The sequence below is a fragment of the Mustelus asterias genome, chromosome 5 (genome assembly GCF_964213995.1).
Source record: "Mustelus asterias chromosome 5, sMusAst1.hap1.1, whole genome shotgun sequence".
Lineage (NCBI taxonomy): Eukaryota > Metazoa > Chordata > Chondrichthyes > Carcharhiniformes > Triakidae > Mustelus > Mustelus asterias.
Genome location: NC_135805.1, coordinates 105603460 through 105622853, shown reverse-complemented (window position 1 = coordinate 105622853; position 19394 = coordinate 105603460). Strand labels below are relative to the sequence as shown.

General features: G+C 44.4%; 1 protein-coding gene across 1 annotated transcript; it reads left to right on the top strand.

Moving 5' to 3' along the window:
* The first annotated feature begins 5594 nt into the window (after window positions 1-5594).
* Window positions 5595-11560, top strand: klf11a (Kruppel like factor 11a). The gene is made up of 4 exons (XM_078213148.1): window positions 5595-5815; window positions 7281-7538; window positions 8076-9039; window positions 10861-11560. The coding sequence occupies exons 1-4, from the start codon at window positions 5765-5767 to the stop codon at window positions 11163-11165; spliced, it is 1578 nt and encodes a 525-aa protein (XP_078069274.1). The 5' UTR covers window positions 5595-5764; the 3' UTR covers window positions 11166-11560.
* Window positions 11561-19394: the final 7834 nt, after the last annotated feature.

Below are 19394 nucleotides of genomic sequence, written 5' to 3'. Positions count from 1 at the left end.
TTCATTATTCAATTTATTCTGAGGCATATCAAAATCCAAATCATCTGGATTTGATTGCTCACTCTGAGTAGCAGTAACTAATACCTGTTTCTCCAGTTCCCTTTCCCTGTCATAGCACTGCTTCAGCGTGTTCACATGACATGCCCTATAATATTTTTTCCTATCTGGCATCTTTACCAGATAATTTACCTGACTTAACTTCTTCTCAATCTGATAGGGACCACTAAACCAGGCTTTCAAGGGATCTCCTACCACTGGTAATAGTACCAATACTTTATCCCCATGGGCAAATGTATGAATTTTAGATTTCTTATTTGCTTCTTGCTCATTAGGCGTTGTGCTACCTTCAAATGTTGTCTAGCCAATTCGTCCACACTGTTTAGTTTTTTTCTCACCTCAGATACATAATTCAACTGTAAGATCTCTGACTTCAGACCTACCAACTTTTCCTTAATTAATTTTAAAGGCCCTCTTATTTCGTGTCCAAATATCAATTCAAATGGAGTAAACTGAGTTGATTCATTTGGAGCATCTCTAATAGCAAATAATATAAATGGGATACCCTAATCTCAATCAGTTGGGTAATCCTGGCAGTAAGCCCTCAACATGGTCTTTAGGGTCTGATGCCACCTTTCCAGTGCTCCCTGGGATTCAGGATGATACGCATTTGATGTAAAGTGTCTGATGCCTAAACTATCCATGACCTCCTTAAATAATTTGGCAGTAAAATTGGATCCTTGGTCTGACTGAATCTCCCTGGGTAATTCATAACAGATAAAGAAAGCGAATGACTTCTCCGCAATTTCTTTTGCCTTGACATTCCGTAATGGAATTGCCTCTGGAAACCTGGGTAACACATCCATTATGGTTAGTAAATACTGGTTCCCACTTTTGGTTTTAGGGAGGGAACCTACACAATCAGTTATAACCCATGTAAAATGTTCTTCAAATGCGGAAATTGGCATCAAAGGCATTGGTTTTATCACTGCTTGTGGCTTTCCTACCATCTGACATGTATGACAGGTACGATAAAATTCAACCACATCTTTATGTAATCAGGCCAATAAAAATGCTTCTGTATCTTCGTCTAAGTCTTCCTCACTCCTAGGTGACCTCCTACGGGTAATTTGTGTGCTACCCACAATACTTCCTGTCTGTATTCTACCGGCAACACAATCTGGTGAACTGCCGCAAAAGGAATGTTTTGGTGAATGACATGTTGAACATGGGCACATAAAAACAGAAGTAGCCATTCACCCTCTCAAGATATTCCTCCATTCAATGAGACATTTATGATTTGTGACTTAATTCCATATATCATAGAGTGACCATACTTCTCCATTTTCCAGGGACATAAACCATGAACTTTTGATTTTGATTTATTATTGTCACATGTATTAGTATACAGTGAAAAGTATTGTTTCTTGAGCACTATACGGACGAAGCATACCGTTCATAGAAAAGGAAAGGAGAGAATGCAGAATGTAGTGTTCGTCATAGCTAGGATGTAGAGAAAGATCAACTTAATGTGAGGTAGGTGCATTCAAAAGTCTGATTTCCAGGTGGGATTAAGTCAGGAGCCATGTGACCCTGAGCTGCCCTTCAGCTGGTCAACTAAATGGTATGTCCCCACAGAGGGGAAAGATAGGGCAAACAAACCCTGAGCTTCCCAATTGACAAACAAAATAGAGATTAAGATGAAGAAGAGAAAGCTTTCTGGCAGATGTTAGGTGGATAATACAATGGAGAACCAGACTGAATATAAAAAGTTCAGAGGAGAAGTGAAAAAGCAAGTAAAGTATGCAAAAACTAAACTAAGCAAAGAGAGTATGAAAAGCTTACATATAATTCTCCTACAGCCATATAAATAGTAAAAGGGTGGTAAAAGGAGGAATAGGGATGAAGAGGGACCAAAAAAGAGGCTCATACATAGAGACAGGGGAGATAGCTGACAATCAATTGCACACATTGCATTCATCTCTACCAAGGAAGAAGATGCTACCCAGGTCATGGTGAAAGAGGTAATCAATATGTTAGAAAGGTATAAAATTAATAAAGGGGAGATATTATTAGACAAGCTTTCTGTATTTAAAATTCATAAGGCACCGGGACTGGATGAGATGCATCTAAGGACTGAACGAAGTGAGTGGAAATGAAAGGGTACCATTCTAAAAGGGATGCAGGAGCAGAGAAACCTGGGTGTAAATGTGCATAAATCATTGAAAGTGGCAGGAAATGTTGAGAGAGCAGTCAATAAACCATACAGTATCCTAAGCTTTCTTGATTTGATTTGATTTATTATTGTCACATGCATTATCATATAGTGAAAAGTATTGTTTCTTGCGCGCTATACAGACAAAACATACCATTCATAAAGAAGGAAACGAGAGATTGCAGAATGTAGGGTTACAATCATAGCTAGGGTATAGAGAAAGATCAACTTAATGCAAGTTAAGTCCATTCAAGAGTCTGACAGCAGCAGAGAAGAAGCTGTTCTAGAGTCGGTTGGTACGTTACCTCAGACTTTTGTATCTTTTTCTCGAAGGAAGAAGGTGGAAGAGAGAATGTCCGAGGTACGTGGGGTCTTTAATTATGCTGGCTGTTTTGCCAAGGCAGCGGAAAGTGTAGAGTCAATGGATGGGAGGCTGGTTCGCGTGATGGATTGGGCTACAATCTCGTCCTTGCGGTCTTGGGCAGACCAGGAGCCATACCAAGCTGTGATACAACTAGAAAGAATGCTTTCTATGGTGCATCTGTAAATGTTGGTGAGAGCCGTAGCTGACATGCCAAATTTCCTTAGTCTTCTGAGAAAGTAGAGGCATTGGTGGGCTTTCTTAACTATAGTGTCGGCATGGGGGGACCAGGACAAGTTGTTGGTGATCTGGACACCTAAAAACTTGAAGCTCTCGACCCTTTCTACTTGTAGACAGGGGCATGTTCTTCTTTACGCTTCCTGAAGTCGATGACAATCTCCTTCATTTTGTTGACATTGAGGGAGAGAATATTGTTGCTGCACTAGTTCACCAGATTCTCTATCTCAGTCCTGTACTCTGTCTCATCATTGTTTGAGATCCGACCCACTGCGGTGGTGTCATCAGCAAACTTGAAAATCGAATTGGAGTGGAATTTGGCCGCACAGTCATAGGTGTATAACAAGTATAGTAGGGGGCTGAGAACACATCCTTGTGGGGCACCAGTGTTGAGGATGATTGTGGAGGTGTTGTTGCCTATCCTTACTGATTATGGTCTGTGAGTTAGGAAGTTCAGGATTCAGTCACAGAGGGGGGTGCCGAGGCCCAGGCCACAGAGTTTGGAGATGAGTTTCATGGGAATAATAGTGTTGAAGACTGAGCTGTAGTCAAGAAATAGGAGTCTGACATCTCTCCTAATGTGTGGTGCCCAGAACTGGATGCAATACTCCAGCTGAGGCTGGACTAATATGTTATACAAAGTTCAACATAACCTCCTTGTTCCTGTACTCTTACTCTATACCCTTATTAATAAAGCATCATTATGAAGTGCTTTGAAAAGTTAGTCATGGCACAAATCAATTCCAGTCTCCTGGACTACCCGGATCCACTACAGTTTGCCTATCACCGCAAAAGGTCCACAGCAGACGCTGTGGTGTCCTTGTTATCTAGGTGTTCCAGGGTTGAGTGCAGGGCCAGGGAAATGGCATCTGCTGTGGACCTTTTGCGGTGATAGGCAAACTGTAGTGGATCCGGGTAGTCCAGGAGACTGGAATTGATTTGTGCCATGACTAACTTTCCAAAGCACTTCATAATGATGCTTTATTAATAAGGGTATAGAGTAAGAGTACAGGAACAAGGAGGTTATGTTGAACTTTGTATAACATATTAGTCCAGCTGGAGTATTGCATCCAGTTCTGGGCACCACACATTAGGCGAGATGTGAAAGCATTGGAGAGAGTGCGGCAAAGATTCATGAAAATGGTTCCAGGGTTGAAGAACTTCAGTTATGAAGATAGATTGGAGAAGTTGGGATTGTTTTCCTTGGAGAAGAGAAGGCTAAGAGGAGATTTGTTAGAGGTGTACAAAATCATGAGGGTTCTGGACACAGTAGATAGGAAGAAACTGTTCCTGCTTGTCAAAGGATCAGACACAAGAGGGCCCAGATTTAAAGTAATTGGCAAAAGCGACATGGGGATAAACCTTTCCACACAGCGAGTGGTTAGGGTCTGGAATGAACTGCCCAAGAGTGTAGTGGAAGCAGGTTCAATCAAGGCATATTCAAAGGGGATTGTTAACTGAGAAGGAAGAATATGCAGGGTCTTGGCGAGAAGGTTGGGGAATGGTACAAGATGAATTGCTTATTTGGAGAGCTGGTACAGACAAGATGGGCCAAATGGTGTCCTTCTGCACTGTAACAATTCTGGGCTTCTGTGAATCATTTGGCAGTTTCAAAGTTCTGCCACCTATTATAAGTAGAAATGTTTCCTAACGTCACTCCAATGCCTGGGTCTATTTTTTTAGACCATGTGCTCTTGTCTTAGAGTCCTCAGCCAATTGAAGTGGATTCTCTCTATCCACCCCTTTATTATCTTGAAAACTTTGATGGGTTTCTGTCTCACCTGTCTTGTCGAGGTACAGCACGCAGAGAAAAGGGCAGCGGTGAGGAGAAAGAGAACAAAGAATCCTGGAACATTTACTGTACAGAGTAGCAACTGGGCTACACTAGGGAGGCATTTGTGTAGGTTTACCACTGCCCAGAATCTGCTAATTGAAAAAAATCTGAAACGTTTCCTTTACTGTATTGAAGCATCTCAGAATGTTACTTGATGAATGTGAAGAACCTGAATATTATTACTTTAGTGTGATGGTCATTTTGGAATGATTGTAATGTTCTCACAGCTTAATGAATAAAGTATATTTTGGGAGATAAGAACACAAAGGCAGCCTTGGCTGAATAGGAAATGAATGTTTGTCTTCTCTTTAAATTTTGCATAGGTCAGCTCCCTCAAGTAACTGGGAGGAAGTGGGAATTTTTAAGAAAGGCAAGAAACCAACTTGCTGACTTCATCCTTTCAGAAAAGGAGAAAAAAAACAAGTTTCCAGATGGGTGGGTATTTTCCTCCCCCTCTGGTGTTGACACAGCAGCAGCAGCAGCAGCGTTGGCTGAGCGGGAGCCTGACGCGACCTGACCTTTCCCCTAGTTTCCAGCGCTGAGTTCAGTCAGTTCGCGCTGACACGGGTGACTCCGTGCGTGTGGGCGGACCTGGGTGAGGGCAGGGCCGTGGGCGGGGGCGTGGCCAGGCGCCGCCGCCCCGGCCAATCAGGCTGCGGAGGGGCGCGGGGCCGTGGCCAGGCGCCGCCGCCCCCGGCCAATCAGGCTGCGGAGGGGCGCGGGGCCGGTGGGCGTGGCCAGGCGCCGCCGCCCCCGGCCAATCAGGCTGCGGAGGGGGCGCGGGGCCGGTGGGCGCGGCCAGGCGCCGCCGCCCCCGGCCAATCAGGCTGCGGAGGGCGCGGGGCCACGCCAGCCATCAGCCCCCGATCACGCGCTCGCCGCGCCGCCATTGGCTGGCGCTGGCCACACCTTTGTCTCCCATTGGCGGGAGCCCCCGCGCCGCCAGCTGCAATGTAATTTTTTTTGTTGTGTGTGTTGCAACTGGGTGGTGATGCCCACCGCGCAGAAAATCTGTTATTCTTGTTGCTCGCATCCCTGAGCTCCCCTCTGCCCCAGACCCAGAACTCTTCAGACTGGGGTTTTTTTTTAAATCACTCCCTTTTTTCTTTCCATCAATAAGATGCGGTGTAATTCTCCATGTCAAGCTGCACAAATGGAAGATCCACGCAATGTGAGTACATTCATGTGCAGCAATGAATGTGTCAAATCATGAAATAAACAGTGCTGGTTTGCGGCTCTAATATTCCTGAGAGTGCGTCTTCAAGATAAAAAATATCCAATGGCTGGGAAAACAAAATAGGAAAGGCGTTGATTACAATAATGACAAAGGATTGCTGTTTTGGGGGGGGGTAAATGCCTGCTGTTTTGGGGGTAAATGCCTGCTGTTTTGGGGTAAATGCCTGCTTTTTGGGGGGTAAATGCCTGCTGTTTTGGGGGGGTAAATGCCTGCTGTTTTGGGGGGTAAATGTCTGCTGTTTTGGGGTAAATGCCTTCTGTTTTGGGGGGTAAATGCCTGCTGTTTTGGGGGTAAATGCCTGCTGTTTTGGAGTAAATGCCTGCTGTTTTGGGGGGTAAATGCCTGCTGTTTTGGGGGGTAAATGCCTGCTGTTTTGGGGGGTAAATGCCTGCTGTTTTGGGGGTAAATGCCTGCTGTTTTGGGGGGTAAATGCCTGCTGTTTTGGGGGTAATAAGTATAGCTGGTGGAATGTAGACAATATTGTATTCCTCCGTGGGGACGATAAATCCGTTTTTACAATCAGCCCTTTTAAGCGTGGTGCAAATATTACTCATCTCATTGCTCGAGAATTCAGACCTTCTGCGGATTTGAATGTACAACATGATACAAATTCGAATCATTTAAGCATCACGTAGAATTTTCCCAGATTTAAAAAGAAACACTTCTAATTTTCCACTCAGACCAGAGAGCGATGCCCTGGTGTCGCCTGGAAGGAATGCAAGGAGGAAAGTTGGATTACATACGAAGCCAGATCAGGCTCTAGAGTTTGTTTTCTTGGACAAAGAGATGTTGTAGGAGGGGACTTCCTGGTAGAAGCTTTGGGAGACATGCAGACTTCACATGGCTGCTTAGTCGATGACGTAAATAGGATTCTATATTTGGAGTGGGAGGAGATCAGGATCACTGAATCCAACCTGCCCCCAGTGCCTCTTACTGAATCTTCCCAAAAACCACTATATTGGCACTATCACATTTGGTCTGGAGTGGTATTTTATAGGTATATTAGCTAAGAATCTGAATAATCAAACAATGTAACCAAAACGTATTTCAAATTTGGGTCTGAAAAGTAATAAAAATTCCGATGTTGCCCCTTTCGAAAGCTGTGCACATTTTTTCTGCATTGCAGTTTGAGATTATACTGACGTTTGTAACAGTCATTTACATTTCACATGATAAATCCTTTCTGACAATTTGTGTGGGGACACCTAAATTGTACTCAGAAACACCTTGGGAATTTTTTCTGTTAAAATCCCTGTATAGATGTTTGTTGTTGTTGTAAAGGCACATCTGATGGTATTAGGAATGGTAATGCTTCCCTAAATTTAAAGGTGCATTGGAATGGACTGAAAAGTTTTAAGCTAATTTTTATTTTAAAGTTGAGAATTCTTTCTTGCTGCAGGTTGAAATCATGGGCATTTATGAGTCGATATTAGAGAGGAAACGTCATGACAGTGAAAGGTCTTCTGGGAGTACGTTGGAGCAGAATGATATTGAAGCTGTTGAGGCTCTTGTTTGTATGAGTTCCTGGGGTCAAAGGACTCAAAAGGGGGATCTCTTAAAAGTTCGACCCCTGACACCTGCTTCAGACACAGATTCTGTGCATTGTGAATCTGTTCCCCCAGTGTTGCAGAAGGACTACCACTCGTTGTCTTTACTTGTAAGTATGCAATTTTCCTGTGATTCCTATTGGTAATAATGGAGTCAAAGACAAACATGTTATGCTTGGCAATGACTTAAATTCATGAGCTTGTAAATTTGCTTTGTGATAGTTGGCATTGGTGTAATGTATTTAGGATCAAAGATAACAAAAGACGGCAGTGGTTAGCACTGCTGCCTCACAGCGCCAGGGACCTGGGTTTAATTCCGGCCTCGGGTCATTGTGTGGAGTTTGCACATTCTCCCCATGTCTGCATGGGTTTCCTCCAGGTGCTCCAGTTTCCTCCCACAGTCCAAAGATGTGCGGGTTAGGTTGATTGGCCAGGTTAAATTGACTCTAGTGTCAGGGGATTAACAGGGTAAATATGTGGGGTAATGGGAATAGGGCCTGGGTGGGATTGTGGTCGGTGCAGACTCGATGGGCCGGATGGCCTCCTTCTGCACTGTAGGGATTCTATTCTATGGATAAGAAAAATACGTTGAAGAGCATCATTGTTCCAACGTCAAATTAAACTTAAAGTTTCTTTTGTCTTTACAGTGTATGACTCCACCACATAGTCCTGGTGAATCATCAGGTAATGCTGCCCTGGTGCCACAACTTACTTACACAAAGCCAACAGCAGCCACTGTAAACACTGGGGTCTATACAGTCAACACCGTGACCGCAAAACCTGCTTTAGTGAACATTCAGGAGTTTTCATGTAAGAAACCTCTTTTAACTGTACCAAGTGTTGCTCATCACTGCAGGTCAGTGGCCACTAGTGTCATCCGTCACACTGCAGATAATTCTCCCTGCAACCACGTTCCTTCATCACCACTGATTGAGAGACTGGACTCAAATAGTCAAAATCTTAGGACAGAGGTGAAAGGAAAAGTTTCAAGCCAATTTAAGCACACTAAGGACACATGCACTTCTACAGATTTTGCGAGTAAATGCTTTTTACAGCGGAATTTCATCAGCCCAGTTACCAAGGACCAACAGCAAGCAGTGCCCTCCTTAGCACTGCCTTATGCACGAGACAAAGTTGATACCGAACATCAGAAAGTAGCCAGACCTTTGCCAGCATGCTTACCATCTGTACCTGTGACAAACACTCCAGTTATTTGTCAGATGTTCCCAGTGAATGGAGGAGGAAGAGGAGGAGGTGTCATTCCAACATTCATCCAAACGCAGACCAAGTGTGTAAAGCCTGCAGTTACCCAGATGACTCCGGTTTCTCAACCACTTTTAATGGGGACATCCATGCCGCAAGGAGCTGTGATGTTTGTGTTACCCCAACCCTCTCTCACTCCACCATCCACAGGTCAACAGACAGTAATGACAGTCGGCAACACAAAGTTACTGCCACTTGCACCTGCTCCAGTCTTTGTCTCATCAGGCCAAAACTGCGTACCACAGATGGATTTCTCTAGAAGACGCAATTATGTTTGTAGCTTTACTGGATGCAGGAAGACCTACTTCAAGAGTTCTCACTTAAAAGCACATCTCCGAACTCACACAGGTATACTTTGATTTGAGCATAATAATGACTCTGATTTTACTATTGCAAAATTGTAACACTGTCAGCATTCACTGTCATCACAAACCCGGAGCAGACAGCAACTTCTGGCATCCACACATGTGCAGTTAAACCTGGAAATCCGGAAGTTGCTGTCACTAATTCTCTGCTGCTTTGTGGAGCACACTGTCAGTGGCCTTGCAGACAGCAAATGTTAGAAATCATTTGAACTGACATGACCTTCCCATTTAGTGCTATAATACACTTTTAAAACACTCTTGAGAAAGTTTGTTTTGTTGATTGAAATTTAACTGAATTCTTAATGGAGCTCTACGTCATAACTGTTGTTGAGCAATCTCCCTGACTGAACATCGAATTTAATGTTTGTGGAATGTCAAATTTCTGCATTATGATAATCTCAAAGGTTTTAAACAAAAGTTCTAAAGAAAGTTAATCATTTTACTCTCTGTGAAACTTTAAAAAAAAATGATAATCAGTCCATTTTACTATCTGTAAGAATCCTTCAATATGATTGACTCCTTCCCTTGCTTGATAACATCACTGTTGCTGCAGACCAGAAAATGTTCTAGACCTGAATCAATTTAGCATCAGAAAAGAGAAATCCATGCCACAGGGATCACTAGATCCTTGCGGGCAGCTTTCTTCTTGGTTATTGGCAAGTGCCGTCGCTTCACTGCTGCCTACGAGATCTGGGCCAATTTATAATTTATTCTTATGTCATAACACCCTCCATTGTAATGTAAGTGATCTCAATTTTATGAGGAAATGATGCATTATTTAACCTGAAAGATTGTATATTTTGTTACAATTTATTTCAATATGCAGTTCTTCCATTGTAATAATAGATGTTAAAAGCAAATTACCTCAGTTTTAAGTGATAATATCCAAATACAATTAAAATATAATTAGAAAGTCTAACATTTTGACATCATTCTAACATTTTGACATCATCATTAAATATAGAAAGTGACATCTATATTTGTTGGTATAGGAAAATAAAAATGCAATTCAAATAAATTCCAGAGGGGACTTGACAGAGTAGATGCCAGGAGGATGTTCCCACTATCGTGGAAGATTAGAACTTGGAGACATAGTTTAAGAATAAAAGATCTACCCTTTAAGACTGAGGAGAATTTCTTTCTCTCAGAGGGCCTTTAGTATGTAGAATTCTCTTTCCCAGAAAGTGGTGAAGGCTGGGTCATTGAATTTATTAAAGGCAGAGTTAGACAGATTTCTGATAGACAAGTGTCTCTAGGGTTATGTGGAGGAACAGACAGAAAAATCTAGTTGAAACCACATGATCTTATTCAATGGTGGAACAGGCCTGAAGGGCCAAATGGCCTACTCCTGCTCCCATGGTCTTATGCTTTCCTGATGGTTAGCTAGTTTCTTTGAACCGATATTTATTTTCTGACATATACGATGGAAAAGCAAGACAAACTACCTGAAATTGGTTTCAGTCACTTATGATAACACCCAGTAAACATTTTATAATTTCCCCCTAAAACGATGAACGTTGCCCATGCTTTTAAGATCCATATTCCTCTTGATGATTTCCAGAGGTCCTCTGAATCTAGAGAAACTCTGTCACTTAGCAACAATGTATAGTCACTGACTCCTGTTACATTTCTTTTCCGACCTGTGAATATCACCATGGGAAATGAACCAATTTGAAATACATCTCAGGAAAACAAAATTAATCTTCTTAACCTAAAAATATGGTCTCTTGGTGCGAAAGAATCCTTTTTAAGAAACTCAAGACAAAGAACTGGCATTGTGCACTAATAATGTTTATCTTTACAGGCGAGAAACCATTTAACTGTAACTGGGAAGGGTGTGACAAAAAGTTTGCTCGCTCAGATGAACTTTCGCGACACCGCAGGACTCACACCGGAGAGAAGAAGTTTAAGTGTCCGGTTTGTGATCGACGCTTCATGCGCAGTGACCACCTCACCAAACACGCTCGTCGCCACATGACTACAAAGAAAGTGCCCAATTGGCAGGCTGAGGTTAACAAACTGAATAAAATTGCTGCCTCAGCACCTTCTGTCAGGAGTCCTGCCATCCCCATGACAAGCGTACTGATTTCTCCACCAACCTCCGCCTAAAACTCGAGATCCTAACAGAGAAAATTTGCACTATGTTGTCAGAAAATTAAAACAGATTAAAATATCAGCAGGAACTGAACTAGCAGCTGTGGTCTGATGGACTTCTAAAGCAATTCTGAATGCTGCATGTTTTTACTGGATTCTCAAGTATGAGTCCATTTCTCTTTCCTATGTATGTGAGTAGTTACAAGATACATTTGTAAGCTGGCTGAACGTGAAAATCTGATAAGTTTTTAAGGGTGGAATTTTCCTTTCATTTGTAACAATAGAATTCCACCAGTGTTCAGCATGGAAAGTTATCATATTGTAAACCTTTAAGTGTATTGTAAATAGTATTTGCTATGCACATTGTATACTTGCTCTATTTAATAAAACAATTTTCATGTATAACAGATAAAAAATATTGGATTTTTATTACTGTTTTTCCCAATACTGGAAGAACATTGAATTGTTTTGCTGGCAGCAGTGTGTTTTTGAACAAAAGTTTGAGTAATTTCTTTTTAATCTCTAACCTATTGAAATCAACAATTAACTGGCTGTGAATTGAAATTACTAAATTATACAAATACAGAGCTTTGTGAATGCACTACATTGTTACAGCTGGTCCCCGTGCCAGGTCCCACTGTTATGATTCCGGATGGGATACCCCCAAATAGTTGCTCCTGGGTGAAAAGGGATGAACTGGCTCCCTGTCTTTATTCAACCCCCTCGGTTGGTTAGAAACAAGGTTAATTTAAAAGGATCCCTTCCCTTAAGATACCTTTTCCAAGTCCAAATGTATTTATATTTTAAAATTTAATGAGGCTTTCTTGAGTTAAACAAAGGGTGAGTTTATTAGTCACACATCATCCAAACACAGTGCAACAGAATCCTTGATATTCTGCCCGCCCTCATAGGACAGGATAGCAGCAGAGACCTCTGCAACTCCGTGCCCTACACAAAGGAAATGGGGTACTCCACTCCGTGAGCCAGCTGTGGCTGGGCCTATCCAATGAATACATTGAGGCTAATGGCATCTTCCTGCCTTAGGAGTCTTCTTAACTTTGAACAGGAACATGTTGAATGGAACATCTGCTTCCCACCCCAACTCTCACAGCAACCTTCCCCTTTTGACATCCTGCTCTCAGACACCCAAGAAATGCCACTTTCTCCCCATAGCAGATGATAAAATTTAAATTAAAAGTGCAGTGATGACCATGAACCAATTGTTGTAAAAGCCCATCTGGTTTGTATGCCCATTAAGGAAGGAAATCCATGTGATGCCAGATCCACAGCAGTGCCATTGACTCTGAAATGGCCCCCATTATCAAACCACTAAAAGGAATGAAACCAGCCAGAATACCTGGCATCTAAGCACCAGAAATGACAGTGGCAGACCCAGCCCTGTCAGCCCTGTAAAATGCCCTTTACTAACATCTGGGGACTTGTGCCAAAATTGGGAGAGCAGTTTCACAGACTAGACAAGCAACAGCCCAACATTGCCATATTCATGGAATGGTACCATACAGATAACGTCCCAGACACCACCATCACCATTCTGGGGTATGTTCTGGCCCACCAGGGCGGCACAGTAGCACAGTGGTTAGCACTGCTGCTGCACAGCTCCAGGGTCCCGGGTTCGATTCCCGGCTCGGGTCACTGTGTGGAGTTTGCACATTCTCCTCGTGTCTGCGTGGGTTTCCTCCGGGTGCTCCGGTTTCCTCCCACAGTCCAAAGATGTGCGGGTTAGGTTGATTGGCCAGGTTAAAAAAAATTGCCCCTTAGAGTCCCGGGATGTGTAGGTTAGAGGGATTAGCGGGTAAAATATGTGGGGGTAGGGGCTGGGTGGGATTGTGGTCGGTGCAGACTCGATGGGCCGAATGGCCTCCTTCTGCACTGTAGGGTTTCTATGATTTCTTTTCTATGATGACCAGCAGGACAGACCCAGCAGGGGTGGCGGAGCAGCACAGTGGTATAAAGTTAGGAGGGAATTGCCCTGGGAGTCCTCAACATCGACTCCAGAACCTACGAAGTCTTATGCCATCAAGTCAAACATGGGCAAGGCAAATTCCTGCTGATTACCCTCCTCCCCTGACTTCCCTCCCACCCCAACACCTTTTCCCCTCCCACCCCACGCACTCCTCCACGCCCCCAACACCCCCGGCTGATGAATCAGTACTCCTCTGAATCCTCCTACCAGAACACCATTTGAAGGAAGCATGGAGGGTGGCGAAGACACAGAATGTACTCTGGGTGGGGGACTTCAATGACCATCACCAAGAGTGGCTCGGTAGCACCACCACAAGCTGGCTGAGTCCTATGAGATATAATATTTCCTGTTCCACCAGCAGGACAGACCCAGTAGAGGTGGCTGGATGGTAGTATACAGTCAGGAGGGAGTTGCCCTGGGAGTCCTTAACATTGACTCCGGTCCCCATGAAGTCTCATGGCTTCAGGTTAAACATGGGTAAGGAAACCTCTTACTGGTTACCATGCACTGTCTTCCTTCGGCTGATGAATCAGTACTCCTCCATGTTGAACAACACTTGGAGGAAGCACAGAGGGTGGCAAGGGCATAACAGGTTCTCTGGGTGGGGGATTTCAATGTTCACCACCAAGAGTGGCTCGGCAGCAGCACTACTGATCGAGCTGGTCGTGTCCTAAAGGATATAACTGCTAGACTGAGTCTGCAGCAGGTGGTGAAGGAACGAACAAGAGGAAATAACATACTTGACCTCATCCTTACCAATCTGCCGGCTGCAGATGCATCTGTCCATGACAGTATCAGTCGGAGTGACCACCGCACAGTCCTTGTGGAGACAAAGTCCCGGTTCACATTGAGAATAACCTCCATCATGTTGTGTGGCACTATCACCGTGCTAAACGGGATAGACTTCGAACCGATCTAGCAACTCAAGACTGGGCATCCATGAGGTGCTGTGTGCCATCAACAGCAGCAGAACTGTACTCCAGCACAATCTGCAACCTCATGGTCTGGCATATCCCCCACTCAACCATTACCACCAGCCGGGGATCAACCCTGGTTCAATGGAGAGTGCAGGAGGGCATGCCAGGAGCAGCACCAGGCATACCTAAAAATGAGGTATCAACCTGGTGAAGGTACCAAACAGGACTACTTGCATACCAAACAGCATAAACACAAGTGACAGACAGAGCTAAACAATCCCACAATCAACAGATCAGATCTAAGCTCTGCAGTCCTTCCATATCCAGTTGTGAATGGCGGTAGACAATTAAACAACTCGCTGGAGGAGGAGGCTGCACAAATATCCCCATTCTCAATGATGGAGGAGCCCAGCACAAAAGATAAGGCTGAAGTATTCGCAGCAATCTTCAGTCAAAAGTGCCGAGTGGATGATCCATCTCGGCCTCCTCCAGTGGCCCCAGCATCTCAGATGCCAGTCTTCAGCCAATTCGATTCACTGGAGGCACTGGATACTGCAAAGGCAATGGACCCTGATAACATTCCGGCAATAGTATTGAAGACTTGTGCTCCAGAATTTGCTGCCCCCTAGCCAAGGTCTTCCAGTACAGTTACACTGACATCTACCCAACAATGTGGAAAATTACCCAGGTATGTCCTGTACACAAAAAGCAGGACAGATCCAACCCGGCCAGTTACCGCCCAATCAGTCTACTCTCGATCATCAGTAAAGTGATGGAATGGGTCATCAACAGTGCTATCAAGCAAGACCTGCTCAACAATTACCTGCTCAGAGACACCCAATTTGGGTTTCGCCAGGGTCACTCAGCTCCTGGCCTCATTACAGCTTTGGTTCAAACATGGATGAAACAGCTGAATTCCAGAGGTGAGATGAGAGTGACAGTCCTTGACATCAAGGCCACATTCAACCAAGTGTGGCATCAAGGAGCCCTAGCAAAACTGGAATCGATGGGTATCGGGGGAAAACTCTCCGCTGGTTAAAGTCATACCTGGCACACAGGAAGATGGTTCTGGTTGTGGAGGGTCAGTCTTCTCAGCTCCAGGACTGAATCCCCCACTGTCAACATCCTTGGGGTTACTCTTGACCAGAAACTCAATTGGGCTTACCACATAAGCACAGTGGCTACAAGAGCAGGTCAGAGGCTAGGAATACTGCGACGAATAACTCATCCCCTGGCTCCCCAAAGCCTATCCATCATCTACAAGGCACAAGTCAGGAGTGTGGTGGAATACTCCCCACTTGCCTGGATGGGTGCAGCTCCAATAACACTCAAGAAGCTTGACACTATCCAGGAGAAAGCAGCCTGTTTGATTGACACCACATCCACAAACATCCACTCTCTCCACCACCGATAGCAGCAGCAACTCAGTAGCAGCAATGTATAATATCTACATGATGCACAGCCGCAATTCATCAAAGATCTTTAGACAGCACCTTCCAAACCCATGACCACTTCCATCTAGAAGGACAAGGGCAGCAGATATATGGGAACACCACCACCTGCAAGTTCCCCTCAGTGTTCAAAATAACACTGAAGCATTCACAATAATCTTCAGGTAGAAGTGCTGAGTGGATAATACATCTTGGGCTCCTCCAGAGTTCTCCAGTATCACAGATGCCAGTCTTCAGCCAAGTCGATTCACTCCACATGATATCCAGAAATAGGTGAATGCATTGGATGCTGCAAAGGCCCTGTCAACAATCTGGCAGTAGTAGTGAAGACTTGAGCCCCAGATATTCACTATCTATATCTATTTGTGCTATTTATATATAAATGATTTGGAAGAAGGTGTAACTGGTGTGATCAGCAAGTTTGCGGATGACACGAAGATGGCTGGACTTGCGGATAGCGATGAACATTGTCGGACAATACAGCAGGATATAGATAGGCTGGAAAATTGGGCGGAGAAATGGCAGATGGAATTTAATCCAGATAAATGCAAAGTGATGCATTTTGGAGGAACTAATGTAGGGGGGAGTTATACAATAAATGGCAGAACCACCAAGAGTATAGAAACACAAAGGGACTTAGGTGTGCAAGTCCACAAATCCTTGAAGGTGGCAACACAGGTGGAGAAGGTGGTGAAGAAGGCATATGGTATGCTTGACTTTATAGGACGGGGTATAGAGTATAAAAGCTGGAGTCTGATGTTGCAGCTGTATAGAACGCTGGTTAGGCCACATTTGGAGTATTGCGTCCAGTTCTGGTCACCGCACTACCAGAAGGACGTGGAGGCTTTAGAGAGAGTGCAGAGAAGGTTTACCAGGATGTTGCCTGGTATGGAAGGTCTTAGCTATGAGGAGAGATTGGGTAAACTGGGCTTGTTCTCCCTGGAAAGACGGAGAATGAGGGGAGACCTAATAGAGGTGTACAAAATTATGAAGGGTATAGATAGGGTGAACAGTGGGAAGCTTTTTCCCAGGTTGGAGGTGACGATCACGAGGGGTCACGGGCTCAAGGTGGGAGGAGCGAGGTATAACTCAGATATCAGAGGGACGTTTTTTACACAGAGTGGTGGGGGCCTGGAATGCGCTGCCAAGTAGGGTGGTGGAGGCAGACACGCTGGCATCGTTTAAGACTTACCTGGATAGTCACATGAGCAGTCTGGGAATGGAGGGATACAAACGAATGGTCTAGTTGGACCAATGAGCGGCACAGGCTTGGAGGGCCGAAGGGCCTGTTTCCTGTGCTGTACTGTTCTTTGTTCTTTGAGCTTACCATTCACTAGAAACTGAACTGGACCAGCACATAAATATCATGGCTTCCAGAGTAGGTCAATGGCTGGGAATTCACGGGCAAGTAACTCAACTCCTACCCCCCCAAAGCCTGTCCACAATCTATGAAGCACAAGTCAGAGTGTGATGGAATACTCTCCACTTGCCGGGATGTGTGCAGCTCCAACAACACTCAAGAAACTCAACACCATCCAGGACAAAGCAGCCCGTTTGACTGCCATCCCATCCACCACTTAAGCATTCCCTCCCTCCACTATCAATGCACCTTGGCAGCTGTGTGTGTCATTTACAGATGCAGCAGCTCACCAAGGCTCCTTCAGCAGCAAATCTGCAACCTCTGCCACCAAGTGGATAAGGAGAAGACAGAGGTTAGCAGGACAATCAAGCAGGGCCAATTTAAGTTTAAATAAATGGGGTGGGAGTACAAAAGGTGTATTGAGTGAGCCAGAAGGGAGTAACAATAAAAAGGTGTTGAAGGATAAGATAGAGTGTACAATCGGAATTAGAATTATTTACACGAATGCACAAGGTGTAAGGAACAAACTGAATGTGCACAGATTCAAATCAGCAACTATGATGTAGTCGACATTAGAGACATGGCTGTAGAATGATCAGGACTGGGAACTAAACATACCAGGTTTTACTGTATACAGGACGGATAGAGAACACAGCAGAGGGGGTGGAGTAGCAATTCTGATCAATAACAGAATTTGATTTGATTTATTATTATCACATGTATTAACATACAGTGAAAAGTATTGTTTCTTGTGCGCTATACAGAAAAAGCATACCATTCATAGAGAAGGAAACGAGAGAGTGCAGAATGTAGTGTTACAGTTATTGCTAAGGTGTAGAGAAAGATCAACATAATGCAAGGTAAGTCCATTCAAAAGTCTGATAGCAACAGGGAAGAAGCTGTTCTCGCGTCGGTTGGTACGTGACCTCAGACTTTTGTATCTTTTTCCCGACGGAAGAAGGTGGAAGAGAGAATGTCTGGGGTGTGTGGGGTCCTTAATTATGCTGTCTGCTTTGCCGAGGCAGCTGGAAGTATAGACAGAGTCAATGGATAGGAGGCTGGTTTGCGTGATGGATTGGGCTACATTCACGACGTTTTGTAGTTCCTTGCGGTCTTGGGCAAAGCAGGAGCCATACCAAGCTGTTATTCAACCAGAAAGAAAGCTTTCTATGGTGCATCTGTAAAAGTTGGTGAGAGTCGTAGCTGACATGCCAAATTTCCTTAGTCTTCTGAGAAAGTAGAGGCATTGGTGGGTTTTCTTAACTATAGTGTTGGCATGGGGGTACCAGGACAGGTTGCTTGTGATCTGGACACCTAAAAACTTGAATCACCACTATTGTGAGAGAGGAAGTAATAAGGGGACAACATCCAGTAGAGACCCAATGGGTGGAACTGAGGAACCATAAAGGAACCAAAACCACAATAGGTGTCATATAGAGACCACCTGAATAGCCCAGAAGTGCTAGATGGTACAAGTGCTGAAATTAGACAACTGTGTCGTACAAGCAGAGTAGTCCTAATGGGTGATTATAATCTTAACATAGGCTGCAAAGGACAGGTAAGTACTTGCCAGAAAGGTTATGAATTTCTGGAGTGTGTCCGGGATAGTTTCCTACAGTAGCATGTCTTGGGTGCGACAAGGAGTCAAGTGTTATTGGATCTGGTACTGAGCAATGAACCTAATTTAATTATAATGACCTAGTTGTTTGTGAGCACTTATAGAATCATAGAATCTATGGCACGGAGACAGGTCCTTCGGCCCAAACTGGTGCATGCCGACCAAAATACCCATCTAAGCTAACCCATAGAATCATCATAACATGCTTCAGTATTCACAATAGAAAGGAGGATCATAGAAATCATAGAAACCCTACAGTACAGAAAGAGACCATTCGGCCCATCGAGTCTGCACCGACCACAATTCCACACAGGCCCTACCCCCATATCCCTACATATTTTACCCACTAATCCCTCTAATCTACGCATCCCAGGACACTAAGGGGCAATTTTAGCATGGCCAGTCAACCTAACCCGCACATCTTTGGGCTGTGGGAGGAAACCGGAGCACCCGGAAGAAACCCACGCAGACACGAGGAGAATGTGCAAACTCCACATAGACAGTGACCCAAGCCAGGCATTGAACCCAGGTCCCTGGAGCTGTGAAGCAGCAGTGCTAACCACTGTGCTACCGTGCCGCCCAATCTACTTTCAATTCCATGGGCTTGCCAGAAGTCCGAAGGAAACTAACAGAGAATCAGGGATGGGGTCTAAATAGAATGAGTATAAGTGAATCATCAATAATTGGGAAACTAATTGGACTGAAGAGTGACAAATCCCCAGGACTTGATGGTTTCCATCTACGCGTGTTAAAGGAGGTAGGAGAACACATTGGTGGTGCCCTAACTATAATATTTCAGAGTTCCCTAGATTCAGAAGTCGTACCCCTGGATTGGAAATTGGCTCATGTCACTCTGCTCTTTAAGAAGGGAAACCAGGGAATTACAGACCCATTAGCCTAACGCCTGTGGTGGG

What these genes read in the sequence shown, in the direction of transcription:
- klf11a (XM_078213148.1), top strand. Translation starts at nt 5,765, where the DNA reads ATGCGGTGTAATTCTCCATGTCAAGCTGCACAAATGGAAGATCCACGC. An exon ending in AAATGGAAGATCCACGCAAT is followed by an intron (nt 5,816 to 7,280) that starts GTGAGTACATTC and finishes TTCTTGCTGCAG; the next exon opens with GTTGAAATCATGGGCATTTA. An exon ending in ACATCTCCGAACTCACACAG is followed by an intron (nt 9,040 to 10,860) that starts GTATACTTTGAT and finishes TTATCTTTACAG; the next exon opens with GCGAGAAACCATTTAACTGT.